This window comes from Vicugna pacos, chromosome 20, assembly GCF_048564905.1.
Source record: "Vicugna pacos chromosome 20, VicPac4, whole genome shotgun sequence".
Taxonomy (NCBI): Eukaryota; Metazoa; Chordata; class Mammalia; order Artiodactyla; family Camelidae; genus Vicugna; species Vicugna pacos.
Window position 1 is genome coordinate 37,402,576 of NC_133006.1, and position 16,194 is coordinate 37,418,769.

Here is a 16,194-nt window from a genome sequence, read left to right on the forward strand (position 1 = left end):
TGGAAGTGCTAACGATCTCAGGGGTGCCCTCTGGTCTCACTCCCCCTCCCTCCCGGCACTTTTGGAACCCTGCTGTGGGGACCCTTCTTGAGTCCCCTTCTTCCTTAGTGACCTTCCTCCCACCTGGTGTATTCCACGCCCACGTCATTTCTGTATTTGCCTCTCCTTCCGCATTTTAAACTTCTTAGCAAGACACGAATGCTCCGTGATTTGACGCCCGCTCCCCTCTCCAGCCTCACTTTGAGCCATGCTCGGTGTTTGCTCATCCCTGATGAACACTCTGAGCTCCTCCCTTCTCAGGTCCCGTGCCCACCCTACCTGGGTCGCCTCTCCCAGGAACCCACCTCTCCACCTCCTATACCGGGTCCTAACTGTGATTCACATATTAGTTTAAAATTACCTTTTTAAAAGGCTGGCTGGCTGGCTTAGCTGCTTCTGGGTTTTGCCCCCCTCAGCATCAGATTCTTCTAAATAATTTGCACACTGCTAATTACTTACCTAATTATCTATAACTGTTAATGTCTCCCTTCTCACTAGAGTAGACTCGGTAAGAGCCACAAGGGTAGAAACTGGTCTGTTTGGTTCACCACTTTTTCTCTGGTGCCACACACACTGCCTGGCACGCGGTAGGTGCTCAGTAAATATCTGCTAACTGACTTTTCAATCTCCTTTGAGGGGAGGGATATAGTGTATTAATTTCTGCTTCTCTTTAATTAACAGTATTTGGTTATAGAAGGTGCTCTATAAAAGCTTGTAAACCAGTACATGTTTTAAAATTCTAGATCTTGTCTATTTCCAAGAAAAGTGAAATCTTAAAAAAGACAAGGAATTAAAGCAATTATCTTCAGTACTGTAGTATGTATATACTTTAAAAAAAAATTGGGATATCACAAGGCTAACTGTATTAACAGAATAATTGAAGTATTCAGGGCCCATTCTTTGTTGAGGTATATCTATAAAAAGTGTTCACCTAAAAAGATTTGTAGTTTTTCCCCCTACCCTGCACCTTGTTTTTGAGTAAAGATCTTTTTGTTTGTTTGAAGGTGTTTTTAACATGAGTAACTGCTACCTAGTGCATCTTCTTTGTTGTCAGGTAATTGCCTAAAATAATTCTATTTGTTAAGTGTTTTATTAGAAACCAAAGTCCATAAGGAGCTAGATCCTATAATAAAGGGAAATTATTTACCTGATGGAGTGTTTTATAAGTTAAGAGAACTTACAAAAGGTAACCTTGAGGCTTGGTTCAGAACAACCAGCCTTGTTTCTGGCTTTAAAACAGGGATATTATTATATATCTCATAAATGTAAAATCTTGTGAAGGAGCTCAAAAGCCAAAGTGCACACCACCTGGAAACAGTTGCGGCTCTCGACATGAATGACAGTCCTCAGTGAGGTTGTGTCCTACACTAAGGAGAACCCTGCACGTGTGACCCAGAAGCTTAGACAGTGTGATGACCCTAGCACTTCCTAAACTGAATCCAATTTAATGATCAGTAACAAGAAAGCAAGTTCATATATGCATGACTGGGACATTATGCTGTACACCAGGAACTGACACATTGTAACTGACTATACGTCAATTTAAGAAAAACTAAGAAAGCAAGTTAAGGAAGTTTCACATCTCTTAAAATAGGTGGCAAGGTAGGGACAGCTCAATGGTAGAGCACATGCTTAGCATGCACGAGGTCCTGGGTTCCATCCCCGGCATCTCCATTAAAAAAAAAAGTTTAAAATAACACCCTTTGACCACTGGCACCAAAGTCCAAGACTGACTCCACATCTCAGACTTCAGAAAATCATAAATAATTGATCTGTTTAGATTTTACTATCTCTGATATGCAGTAAGATTCATAGATGGGTCTTGACACATCTACTTCCAAACTCCTCCAGTTCCCCTGGGTTCTTGGTCATGTGTCTGTCTTCCCAGCTACACTAAGTGTTCAAGGGTCTGGCCCAGAGCGCACACTCAAAATAAGTGACTGATGGGGTGATATCTTTTCGAAGGAAATTTTTGTGCCACCTCAATTTTTACAAGACATTTAGCAAGAAGTGTCCAATGTTTATTATTACTTGTATTACAGAAAATAATCTTCTATTTGTAAAATACAACCGTGTGGATTCCAGGTTATTGTACTTAGGACTTAGGATCATGCTAGGGTTCATCAAAAAGCAAGTTATCTGCTACACTGTAACCTAAATTTATTTCCATGGTCCTCTCCCAAGTTATTTCTAGTCTTTGTTTGAATGTGTATTTTCCCTTCAAGTTTATGATCACACTCTAACCTTTGGAATGACTGTTTTGTCTTTCTAAGGTATAAATCCCAAGAACGTATCCTTGGTAGCGAGTGGAAACCCATACACCTGGAATAACCAGTTATTTCCTAAGTCACTGGGACCCACTGGGGGAGAACTTGCTTTCAAAAGGACTAACGCAGGTAAAGCAAGACCACCTTTAAAGTGTAAATTCACACCGCTCTCCTTCTGCAGATTTTTACTTCTAAATATACTGCGGCTGCTTTCTTCCAACTGAGATAACCCTTGCAGGGTACAAGAGGTTTTCCGGCTGGTACTTGCTGCAGATAGTTTCAAGGAAATCATTTGCCAGATCTCAGCTTCCATGTGGATTCTTTCCTAAAAGGGACCTGCCTGAGCCAGGTGTCTCTACCGTCCTACTTTGCAAAAGAAAAGACTTTCACTGCTCACTGTGTTTCCTTTTTCCCCAAAGTGTAAAAATAACTTGGGGTGCCAAAGGGACAGTTTGACATACTGGTGTTAGTGTCAAAAAAATGCGTTAACTCTGATGACTAGGAAACAAATCCTTTTTAAGTCAAGTGGTTTCCAGTTCTTAATTTTCAAACAATTGAAAGAGAGCCTATAGCATATGAAGCTACCGAGCCCATAAAAACCAGCAACACCACGCCTCATGGCCACCTGTCTCGCTCCCTCCTCTTCGGAGACGGCCTGCACTGTCTGTGGAGTGTGTACCTACTCTTATGTTAACCTGAGCACCCAACCCCACACCTCGTGGCCTTTTGAAATAGCCTACACTCTACGCAGTATTTATCTCACTAAATAAATCTACCTTTACTCAAAAAAAAAAAAAAAAAAGAGAGCGAGCGAGCCTGAGTTATAGCTGACAGATAATTAAAAATCATTTTCCATGAACTCACTGTATGATTTTTGGTCTGTAACTCTGAATAGAATTCAAAGACTATAGTGACAAGGCTGTAACAAAACACCTTTCATTCCAAACTATGCGTTTACATTTAACAAGACTTCTCACTGCTTCCTGCTCCCAAAAAATGAAATGAAGCTGAATCCTGTCTGATTTTAGCAATAAGTAATATTTATTTGTGGATATGTGAACTACTTGAAAAAAGTCCCACTTTTCTCCTTAACAGATGAATTTCCTAAAAAACTGACTTTTCATTTTTAATAATCAAACTTTATAATATTCATCTTTTTTGATTATATACAGTGAATCACTGTACTTGTAACTAACAATTCAGAAAAAAGTATTTTAATATACTTATGGTTATAAGAAATTTTTTAAAGGTTTCAGTTTATACACATTTTTTGACTGGTTAAAGGCTTTTCAGTCTAAAGTTGTATTTGGATAAAATTTGGGAGTTGACATATGAGAGAAGATAAAATTTTAGAGAGAAAAGGGATAATGTAAAATTTCCACCTGTTAAAAAGGAACGTTTGTGTATTTCTTAAGCCGATACTGGTGAGTGTAAAACCACAATGGCATTAGATTCCACTGGTTACATTTAAAAGAGAGATGTAATAGTTTTATGTTTAAATGTCTGTAGTTACAATATGCTAGAAGTCACATTCTTTGAAACTGTAAAACTTATGAGACATTTTAGATCTTAGCTGAAAGTGTGTGAAGAGGCAGAGTATTTTTTTTTAATGTAGGTGGTACTGGATCAAAAAAGTTCGAGGATCCCTGTGTAGCAGTTGAGTCTAGTGAGATATTCCAACGTGACATTTTACAAGTTTTCTACATGCTTTGAAGACTCAGCTTATCCACTTAATAGTGCTGAGATGTCAAACACTGCAGCATTGTGATTTGCTTATTTGTTCTCAGTTATTTAAAAATAATATTCACTGAACCAACTGGTTAAGTACAAATCAGTTAGAATGACAGCCCCAACTTTGAGTCTCAGGGAATTGTACGACTGGCATCAAATGAAAGTGGTGACAACACAGAGCATTTTCTCATTTTCAGATTTCTTTCTGGATCTTTTCATTAATCATCTAATCCATTTTTTTCTTCTGCTTTTTCTAAAACCTTCTGCTTACTGTTCATTCTTTCTTTCCATATGCCTTCTCTCTAGAGGAAAGCATAATTAAGCCAATTGAAAAACTATCATGCAATGAAACTTTTCCTGAAAACTTAGAGGACCCACAAGGTAATTTCTGGGCACTGTAGATGGGTAGCAGCTTGTTCTCTGAACCTCTTATCCAACTTTCTTCTCTTACCCCAAATCTCATCATAAAAGGCCACTGTGAAGGCCAAGGTCACCTGCTTTTAGGGGTCAGATCAGGACTAGGAGAGAAAGAAGCATCCACATCCTCAAGAACCTTCTTCTTCAGTGTCTGGAATTCTAAGAGTCGTTTGCTCTTGAGGCGCTCTAAATGTGCTCTTCTTCTTAATTATGACAGTTTACAGACATCAAGCAAATCTACTGAAAATAATTAAAAGAGTATTTCCTAATTTTATAATCAGTATTCCTGGAAAAATTTTTTAAGTTCTGAGACTCATTTCTAAGCACGAACTATCATTTAAAAGAAAAAGTTAACCCAGTTAATAGAGATGGTGGATTTCCTAGAGTTTCACCGTCAGTGGTTTAAGTGGTGCTAACTGTTGGCTCCAACCTGAAAACTTGCAGCTCATGAAGTATTGCAAATGATAAGCCAAAATAATTTAAGAAGACGACTTAATTTTCTCTGCATCTTTTTCTAAGCAGCTTCTTCCTCCAGTAGGAAGATGCTTCCTGCAACTGTTCAGTGTGTGGCTTTTAGAGCCAGATCTCTCCCCTTTCTGTCACTCACAAGTCTTATGATTTTAGACAAGTTACTCAGGCCCCCTAAGTCACTTTCCTCACCTATAAAACAGAGGAAATAATATTTACCAGGCATTATTACATAACCATACCTAGGATTTCTTTCACACAGGAAGCATTTAATAAGGGTTTGCCTTGATATGATGGGAAGAGAGCGAGATGTTCTGAAGCTGCTACAAACAGAATCACTGCCTTGAACTTCCCTTTCAAAAGTCAAAGGGCAGATTTGCAACTCAGAACAAGTCCTTGAGGTGAAAAGGAAGGACAAGTTAGGCAGCTGTGTGTATGCAAAATTCAGCAGTGTTAAATCTGTACAGACTGATCACACGGACACTGTGTGAAATCCTTCGGGGTCTGATTAATACTCGTGCTGTTGACCTTTGCTGGTTCAAGAGCAAACACTTATTGAGACCTCCTACGCAAAGCCCCTGACAGAGCTCAGGGACACAGGACAGAGTCTGGCCTTGCAATCAGATAACACCTTGTAAAAATAAGCTTCAGTCAAGCTGCCAAGCAAACAGCTCTTTGAAGCTGCCAAGGCGGTCAGAGCCCTGCTCCACCGTCTCCCTGGCAAGCCTGTCTCCCTTCAGCGTAGCCAGGCTCCTTGAACGAGAAGTCTGGGTTCTTGTTTCCTCTTATTTTCCATTTATTCCTCAACTCACTGTGGTCTGTCCTCAGCTTGCCTCGGGCCACTGAGACAGCTTCCCTGTCCCTCTTTTTCCTTCCCCTTAATGCTGTGTCCCCTGGGCTTCTGTTCTCTTCCAGGCCTTTGCACATCCTGCAGTCCCTCTGAGCGCGCTCCTCCAAGCCCATGCGCCTTTAACCACCATCCCCTGCTCATTCCAAATCTCCAGGCCTGGGACCTGAAGCTGCCATGCGCTCTATGTCTTTATCCCAAACCTGATTCTCCTCCTGCATTGCTGTTCTCGGTCACCTACAGACTGAGGGGTTTCTATTCCTCTCTCTCCTGCCCTTCCCCCTGCCCCCCTCCACTGCGCAGTTCCCTCCTCCATCCGGCCATGACTGCCTGAGTCTCTTACTCTCATCTGAGCTATAGCAGTGACCTCCTGACTGGTCTCCTGCCTTTACTGTCCCCCTGCTACCCATCCCTGTACTGCCCCCCGAGTGGCCATTCACTAATAGCGCCCAGGATGATGACAGCTGACTCTGTTGAACAGCATATCCCATGCGAAGTGCTTTGCATTCATCTCATTCAGTCCTTACAACAACCCTGTGAGGACAGGCGCGCTCATCAGAGTGACTTTACGAGATGGAGACGCGCTCAGAGAGCATCGCAGGGATGGGGGCTTCCTGGCAGGAAATACACTCTCATGTTAAGAACTGGAGTCATGAAAGCCCTGGTACCTCCAGCGTGAAGCCTTGGTTCACATTCTAGCACGGTCACTTCCTAACTGTGAGAACCGAGCCGAGTCAGGCGTGGATAGTAACATGCGTCTAAGAGGGTTGTTACATGGACTGAATAGGATTATCTGTAAAACCTCAGCGCTGCGCGTGAAATGTAACAGATGCTCACAGAATAGAATTTAGAATCAGTAGGGGTTGTAATCAAAGTTAACCTTCTGACTGTGAAACTTTATGATACGTCACTAGGAAATCTTGGAAGTTACGCTACTTACAATCAGTCAGGATATATTCCTTCCTTTCTGAAAAAAGAAGTGGGCTCAGCTGGACAGAGGATACACTTAGCACCTCTCGGTGCAACAGCTTCAGGTAAGGACAACTTCAGATACAATTTTTGAGAATTCTGATCAGAAAGGAACTTGTTAAAGTTTATATGGTCACTTTTCCTGAGTGAAGACTTTTAAATTAGCCTTACCTACTAACTACAGCTTTATTGGTTTTTGGCAAAAACGTCCTGTTTTTCTTCCAAAGACGTGGTCTGAGAGTCTCTTAAGAAGAGCTACCTCTAATTAAGTGGCCGCTGTCTGCCAGACACATGGATTGTGCCACTGAATCGTCCCAATGAGCTGATGAGGTCGATCATCTACAGATGAGGAAACTGACTTTAAGTTAACTGACCTAAGACCACACCGCTCTTAAACAGTGGCGCTGGGACAGAAGCTCAGGTCGTCTGATTCCAAAGAGTGTGCTGTGCTACGCAGTGAGCTGTAAGAAGATGCACTGTTCAGGGCTTCCCGCCCAGCACAGAGAGAAAGCTTAATAAATGCTGAGACTCTGTTCCGTGTCAGTTAGCGGGCAGGTCTTCTGCAGTTCCATCTCAGAGTTTAGAACTAAACCGTGGCAGAACTTCCACTGGCTTTTGCTTTGCAATATATTAGGTGGTGACGTTTTACTCCCCACCCTCCAACGTTATGACTAACGAGGTCACCTGCTCTGCAGTGGCGTGGCGAACAACAGCCACGTAGTAGGGGGACGCTCTTGAAGCTAAGGTGAGGATTCTGTACTTGAGCTGACCCGATGTGACTATGAACGTTCCCTATTTAATCTAAAACAGATATCCTTATTAAAGCACCTACAATAAACATTAAGTTTGGTAAGATACCTAGTTAGTTAATTTAGTTTACAAGTTGACTCGAAAAGTTTTCTCACAGCCTATCCTGACCAGGATCTGGCATTAGAACTCCCCATTAGAGCCGTCGATCTTTAAAGTTCGCACTCTTGGAGCTAAAACTGTAAAAAGCACTGGACTTGGATAATTTTTTATTTCTTACAACAGAACTGCTTAAGCAGTAGTCTGTTACCTTATCTGTGAAAAGAAATGCTTCATTATCTCTCTGCCAAAACAAAATACATAAACAAACATTTTATATGCAGCAGTAATTTTTATAAAGCCTCAAATATTTTAAGGCAGCCTTATAATGAGTGATTAGCCATGGCTTAGTAGCCCTTTTTAATATAAAGGCAGAAAATCTTAACGTCTCAGAGTATTTTGTCATCAGAGCACCTGCTCTAGAAAGTGGAAGTGGGTCTTTTTTCACTGCAGTTTTATAAGATATTGGAGGCCTTTATATATTAATTATTCTGTCAGATTTGCATGCATACTCCTGTTTTCATTTTCTGTTTTAAGTAAAATGCCTTCTCATAACTTTTCATCTCTTCATTTACTCTGCTTATCAGATTTCCCTACAGATCGTGATAGGAGGAAAGGTTAAAAAAAGAAGTAAATATTAAGCATTCTCAAGTGGTCAGTGCAAATCCTTAGGAAAACACTGTTCTGTGAGAGGTGTGTCTTCCAGTCCTCCCACTGGTGTGACAGTTTCCCACAAGAAAATAAAACCAGGTCATTACTGTATTTACTCAACTATTTCCCCTCCTCTCAGCCTCCCTCTCCGCTCTTCTTCCTCATCCTCAAGTTTGGAGAAGAAAAATCAAATCAAATTTCTTCCTCCCCATGTAATCTCTCATCCTGAACTTCCTCATCCCTCATTGTCCCCTGCTTTGACAGTAACAAGGACTTAGAGGAGAGACTTCTTTCAGACACAGCCGCCCTCTAGAAGCGTGGGGCCCTGGTCTAAGTGCTCTGCCTGCACTAACTCACTGAACCCTCCCACGGCTCTCTGACAGACGGGACTGTCATGATCTCCATTTCACAGACGTTTTCTATCTTGCTAAAAGTTACGCAGTAATGGCATTGATGACATTCTCAACTAGAGGCAAATGCCTTTTCCTTTAGCAAACATTTTCTACAAGAAATTAAATGCCCTTGATAGGACGGAAGCAGTTTGTAAAATAAATGCACAGCAAGCATCAGAGGGCTGACTGCTCCGCTCTAGGGAGCTGGGAGGCACGGGCCCAGCTGAGGCACACAGCGCTTCTTGCCTGGACACGAGACCTGGGCTCCGCTGTCACCTACTAAGGTCTTCACTAAGGGTGCTGGAGTCCTAAAACTCTGTAATTTCTCAGAAAGGAATCCTAAATGTCAGCGCTACTGCCTTACTAGCAAAATGATTCCCTTTTCAAAGAAGGTTTTACAAATATTGGCCTGGACAGTTTCCTCCCAATGCATTTAGGATTCGACTGAGGTGATCTCATGACCTGGAAAAAAAGCTGCTCTGGATGGTATTCCCCAAGCCCCTCACCCATTCCCACCCACTGCTAGCTGAAGGAGTTGTTCCCTTTCTCCTCTGAATCACCGGAGCCTATGGCCTCCCTGTCCCTCCTTCCCCACGCCTTCCCCTCCCATGAGTGCTCCTCCGCCCAGGGTACCATTTTGACCTGCAGGTCTCAGGCGTGAGCACGTTCATTTCAGACTGATGCTGGTTTGTATTCCAGTGGGTTATAACTAAACAGTGCACTTAACTGGCCCTCCTAGGCACATGGTCCCTGTCTTTCATAGGGAACCTTTTATTGGCTTTGAGAGCTTTAAAGCTGGTAAGAGTGGAATGAAATGACCTGTCAAACCAAGGGAAAATTCCTGGCCTCGCTGTCCCAACCAAACCACACAGCAGTTAGGGGGAACTGTCACCAGGCAGTTCCTCACTGCTTTGTTCCCTGGTAGCTGAGGTTGTCAGAACAGGCTCCCTACATTCCTCCCGTACTCCCAATTCTACAGTAAAAGTGTAGGAAAAAACTGGGGAAACTATGCCAGTAAACATGGTATAGCTAGTGTTAGGTATACAGAACCATCAGAGACTCACTTCAAAATCGACTCTTACAGAGTTTAATCCAAGAATGTCACCTAACACATAGTGTGAAAAGATATTTAAATCCCAAATGGAAAGATGGAACATCAGACACAATACCTGTGACACCTAGCTCCCAGTCTGAAGTGAGGCAGGGATGGAGGAACTGAGGAAATTAAAGTTCTCTGTAAAATGATTTATGGCTTTGTCATTTGAGCAATTTTAGCTTAAAAATTGTTCAGGGAACAAATGTTTCCCAAATTCAAATTTTCACAAAACTTCGATCAGCCAAATAAATCTATGAATAAAATGAACCTTGTGACGAAAGGTTTGGGATCCTAAGTAGGGCTCACCTTCTAAAGGGATTCTGTTATCAATCAGCATTTCCCCAGTAAAACATGAAGTTTCTTGACTCTTAAAAACCACATTAGGGGGGAGGGTATAGCTCAAGTGGTAAGAGTGCATGCTTAGCATGCATGAGGTCCTAGGTTCAATCCCTAGTAGCTTCTTTAAAAATAAATAAACCTAGTTACCTCCCCCACCAAAATAAAATAATAAATAAAACATAAAGCTATTTAAAAAAAAAAGAAACTTAAAAAAAATAACCCCACATTAAAAGAAACCTATTACGGGACCCCATCTGTGTAGCTCCATGCAGCCAGAGCGTCACAGGATTCACAATTCTGAATACACTTCCTGTAGTGATACTGTGTTCGAATATTATTTAGAAGCAACCACAGTGTAATTTTAAATAGTCACTAACACTGTGGGCATTGCCCACTGAACTTAGACCAAGAAGGTACTGCCTATCTAAATACGATGGGCACTTCAGTGAACCCAAATAAAAGTAGCAGTGTCAGAGCTATAAACCAGAAATGATGGCTCTTGAGCAGCTCAGAATTCTTACTGGCATCAATATAATACTACAGGAGAATTTTTGGTCTCAATATTTATATTAAAAAAAAACTTAGTGACCACTGAATTAATTTTTCAAAGATAAAATTCAAAATTTCCCCCATGAAATGAGAAGATGAATTGATTTTGAATTTAATAATCAGATGAATAAAATCTTCTTTTCTGATTCTGCTTTCTTTCAGAATATTCCTGGAACACAAACACTGGTCGGGGGCAGTTTTCAGGACCCACTTACAACCCTACAGCCAAGACTCTAAATATTGTGAACCGCGCCCAGCCAGTCCCCTCTGTGCACGGGAGGACAGACTGGGTGGCCAAGTACGGAGGCCACCGGTAGGAGTCTGGTGTGAAGGCCCACAACCCTGCTCCACGTGGTCTGTGCACGTCCCCTGACCCTGACCCTGGGAAATGTCTACAGATGTCTATTTCTACTGTGTTCTGGAAGAAATATATGATAGTGGGTACTCTGAAGAGCAAAAAGCTTCTCCTATTTTATTTCTTTCCTAGAAATGAAATGCATTTTCTTAGCCTCATCACCCACACGATGCTGATATATGGGTAGGACTTTACAAAGTATTGAATAAACTATTTGCCAAAATATCAAGTATCTGATCTACAAATTAGTAGACACTAAGTACAAGAAACTTAAAAAAAAAAAGCCTCCAGAAATTTAAGTGTTTGAAGTGTTTCAGTTTTCATTTGTCATATATTTGCCTCAACTAGTACTTCATTGCTTGGCCTCAGAGGTTTGTTTTGTTTTGGTATTTCATAGCATTAGGTAGACGTGTGGACTGTTGTTAAAGCTTCTGATTTGGCCAAGGCTCTACTCTACCTTGTGGGCAATGGCAGAAAGATGGTAATTTATCATTTATTTTTCTACTATGAAACTGTGGAAGCAATGGGAATTCCAATCTTGCACCGGATGTCTTTCTTAGAAATAACTATTTCTTTAACATTAAGATTTCAAAATTACGCCACCTAATTTTGGTGGAGAAAGAGTCTGTTGTTTGACTGTGACCAACAACTGCTCTGAATTCATGGTGACTATCAAACCCAACAGCTTGATGATTCCCAGTGAACCAAGTCAGGGTTCTGTCATCTTCACATCAAAAAAGTCCTTGGAAGTGAGAAGTGCGTTCATCAGACTTTCAAAATGCATTGTTTCCGTGTTCCTACCAAAGGTGAGATATGCCAGCTCGTTCCCCAAAGCAAACTTGCTGCTGCAGGTCACTGACTCGGCTCTGACCTTCACATCTGCTCTGAAGAGCAAGTGCATTCAGCTGCGATAGCAGTGATTTCTTAGTACACACTTTTGGTTTTATTTCTAAATTGGTATTTAAAGTACACATTTTGAATTTAGGACTTCTCTACTTAAGCCTGTCACTTTATGAACTGGACATTACTTTTAAAGTATAATGTTATCGACTGCTGATATTTTATGTATTTTATGACTCTGTAACAAATGCTTATGTAATTGGTATCACCTTGTGGATATACAAAAGCACATTATAAAATAATATGGTATTTTTGTACAGAAGATTCAGCTCACCTTGCTGAAAAATGCTAAAATCTACAAGGATAATTTATGTTAGTGGTAATGGTTATATATACATAGATATTTGTACAGTTTTAATTAATGTCTCAAAGTTTAAAACATCCTTTTGTGTTGTTGGGAAACTTTTAAACTCTGATTAGATATTAAAATTAATATGGTTAACTAGTGTGTCTTCTTTTACATTTTTAAACTTTATACTTATACCGAGACCTATTTGTTGTTAATCAGTCAAATTTTTTTTTAAGCAGTTTTAGGTTGATGGAAAATCTGATTGGAAAGTACAGAGTTTCCATATACTCCCTCATCTCCCCCTCCTCAATTTCCCCTATTATAAATATCCTACATTAGTGCAGTACATTTGTTGTAACTGATAAACCAATATTGATACATTATTATTAACTGAAGTCCATAGTTACATTAGGGTTCACGCTTCGTGTTGTAGATTCAGTGGGTTTTGACATGTATAATGACACGTGTCCATCAATAGTCCCATACAAAATAGTTTTCACTGGCCTAAAAATCTCCTGTGCTCTATCCATTCATCCCTCCCTCCCTGCAAACTTCTAGCAACCACTTACCTTTATTATCTCCGCAGTTTTTCTTTTTCCACAGTCCTATGGTTGGAGTTACATAGTATGTAGCCTTTTCAGATTGGTTTCCTTCACTTAGTAATATATGTTTAATGTTCCCACCTGTCTTTTCTTGGCTTGATAACTCATTTCTGTTTATCACTGAATAATATGGCACTGTCTATATGTACAAAAGTTTATCCATTCACCAACTGAAGGATATTTTGGCTCTCACCAGTACCACACTGTCTTGATTACTACAGCTTTACAGAAGTCACATAATGTCAGCCCTCCAAATTTGTTTCTCTCCTTCAAATTTGTGTTGGCTGTTTTCAGTCTTTTACTGCTCCATATAAACTCTCGAATCAGTCAATATCCACAAGATAACTGGGAGTTTAATTAGGACTGCAGCGATCAAGCAATGAATAACACATCAAGTTGGGAAGAACTGACGTCTTGGCAATTTTGAGTCTTCCATCTACGTACAAGGACTCTCTCTCTACTTACATCTTCTTCGATTTCTTTCATCAGTGTTTTGTCGTTTTCCTCATGCAGATCTTATACATACTTGCTGGATTTATACCTAAGTGTGCATTTTAGTGCTACTGTAGTTTTTAATGTCAATCTGAACTGCTCAGTTTGTATATAAGAAAACAAATGACTTTTCTATATTAGAGTTGTAGCCTAATTCCTGTTATAATTGCTTATTAAATCCGGGAGATTCTCTGTTGATTCTTTGAAATTTTCTACATAGACAAACATGCCATCTGCAAACAAAAAGTTTTATTTCTTCCTTCCCAAGGAGTGTATCTTTTACTTCCCTTTTTTTGTCTTACTGAACTAGCTAGTAAAACCAGTACAGTGTTGAACAGAAGTGGTAGGAGTGAACATCCTTGCCTTGTTCCTGATCTAGGCAGGAAAACACCTAATTCCTCTCCATTAAGTAAGATGTGAGCTGTAGGTTCTTTAGTAGATGTTCCTTATCAAGGTAAGGACCTTCCTATTTTGCTGAGTTTTCATTATGAATGGGTGTTAACAGCCTGTCAAATGCTTTTTCTGCACCTTTTGATAATGAGCACTGAGCATATGATTTCTGTTCTAAAGCCTGCTGATGTGATGGATTACATTGATTTTCGAATACTCAACCAGCTTTGTATACCTAAATTTCACTTGATCATGTTATGTAATTCTCTGTATATTGTTGGATTTGATTTGCTAATATTTCGTTGAGGATTTTTACATCTGTGTTCATATATATATGGGGGGAACTTTTCTCTAGATTTGAAAATATTCAAAATCAAATGTTAAAACAACATATATTTATGAAGTAAAGATTTACCATAAGTACAAGAAGAAATTGATACAAACACAGAGTGGAAGGTTTTTCTAAGAAAACAGATCTAGATACACTTATTTGAATAAGTGTATCAGTCACAGAGTAAACAAAGTTTATCCAATATATATACCATATCAAACTTTGACCAATAAGGCAAAATATAATACATGTAACATGCACAAAAAACCTGACCTTATATTAGGCCACAAAGAAAATCTCAATTTCTCAAATGTAGAAATGTGTAAACCGCTACTTCTTTCCAGTGTAATAAAAGTAGAAAAAAGCATGCCTCCAAAGTCTATCCACTTGAAAATTCAAGAACACTGCTATAAACACAAGTCAAAAGGGAAAAAAGTTAGAAATGACTTCCGTATTAAAACTTGTGAAACTCAGTCAAAACAAATCTCAAGAGAAAAAAATTATACACTTGTTCCATTTACGAAACAAACAAGGAACACTGAAGATAGACTAAATGAGCATTTAGCTTAAGAAACTAGAAAAAGGAATAACAACTTCAAAAAGCAAAAAAGAATTAAGATAAAAGTATCAAATAATGTCCCAGTAGCAACAAGCATTACCCAGCACCTGCTCTCAGTTTCCAACATCACTGTCCAGCAAAAGAAACCAGAGCTCCTTGGAGAAGTGGCTGATTCCAGTATTGGGGATGAAATACACAAGATAAGCCTGGAGCATCTCAAAGTGCCAGAAAGTGCGGAAGTGCTAGAAAAACAAAAAACAAGCAAGGAAAAAAAAAAAAAAAGCCTGCACTGATTGCCTATGTCAAAGGTAACCATGGGCCAACTAAAAGAATTTCCAATGGTCAAAACTGCAACAATTTGAGCAAAAAAATTTACAGCAAAGTTTAAATTATAATCCAATAAACCAGAAAATAAATATACATGAATCTACACTGAATGAGTGGATGGATGGAAAGACACACAGGGAAGAAGAGACATCTTCCATGCACCAGAATTCCAAATAATTTATGTAGATACTCTGCCCTCAAGGAGGTAGAGCACAGCTCCCCATTCCTTAAGTGTGAAATACGCATAGTGACTTCCTTGCGAAGAGTACAGTATGGAAAGGGGGAAAAAGGAGTAGCTTCACAACAGAGAAACCTGAGGACCACCACCTCAGCCAGATGACTGAGTCAATGTCAACAGTAATTTATCACATTCATATATGTAACCTTAACATGATGTGATGAAAATGACACTTCATTTCTGTGGTCTTCCTCCTAAAAATCCGTAATTCCAGTCTAACCAAGACAAATTCCAATGAAAGTACATTCTACAAAACACCTGATCAGTCAGTACTCCTCAAAACCCAGTCACCAAACACAAGGAAAGTCTAACAGTCTTGGCCAAGAGGGGCCTAAGGAGACATGACAATTAAATGTAGTATGGTGTCCCAGATAGGATCCTGGAATAGGAAAAAGGATATTAGTTAAAAATATGAAAATCTGAATAAAGTACAGTCTTTAGTTAATGATAATGTATCAATATTGGTTCATCAGTTGTAATAAACGTATCATGCTTAATGTAAGATGTGACTAATAGGGGAAACTGGAGGTATGATATGTGGAAACTGTATTATCTTCTCAAAATTGTTTTAAAAAACAGTCTGTTTTTTAAATTGATGTATAATCAGTTACATACATTGTGCCAATTTCTGGTGTACAGCATAATGTCCCAGTCATGCTAAAGTCTATTTTTAAGAAAAGATTTGATCAATCTATCTAGTTGGCAAATATTTACTATGTGCCTACTACATACTAAGTGTAGTATTTATGATAGTTTAACAAAAAGGTCATTTTCTTGGATCTCAAAAAACATTTACTCTGAAGTCAGACATTAAATAAATACACAAAAAACTATGCATGTGCAAATTATGATGAATGCTATTAAGATAAAGAACAGGATGTTACAGAGATTAAAGAAGGGATATAAATACAGCAAGAGATGACTGAACAATTTTAAGCTTAGGAGTCTACACCTGAAATGTGCCTCTGCCTGCTGGGTAGAGAATGAATTGTTGGATCAAAGCATGAAAAGAGTCCTATTAGATTAAAAGATGGTGAGACTTGGACTTGGGTATTAGCAATGGTATGGAAGAGAACTGATCATAGCTGTTGATAGGAAGC

General features: G+C 39.6%; 1 protein-coding gene across 5 annotated transcripts in view; it reads left to right on the forward strand.

Annotated features, from left to right (window-relative positions):
- The window catches only part of MAK (male germ cell associated kinase), a 46,095-nt gene extending 33,787 nt beyond the window's left edge, over window positions 1–12,308 (forward strand). For 2 of the 5 annotated variants that reach the window (XM_006198645.3, XM_072945682.1), the window contains exons 12-14: window positions 2,313–2,435; window positions 6,684–6,803; window positions 10,774–12,308. In XM_006198645.3, coding sequence (XP_006198707.1) covers window positions 2,313–2,435; window positions 6,684–6,803; window positions 10,774–10,928 — 398 coding nt within the window. In that variant the 3' untranslated portion in view covers window positions 10,929–12,308. Of the gene's footprint in view, window positions 1–1,043; window positions 1,094–2,312; window positions 2,436–4,343; window positions 4,419–6,683; window positions 6,804–10,773 lie in introns of those variants that run through there. The other 3 variants (XM_072945681.1, XM_072945683.1, XR_012062409.1) reach the window with 3 other exon arrangements.
- Window positions 12,309–16,194: the final 3,886 nt, after the last annotated feature.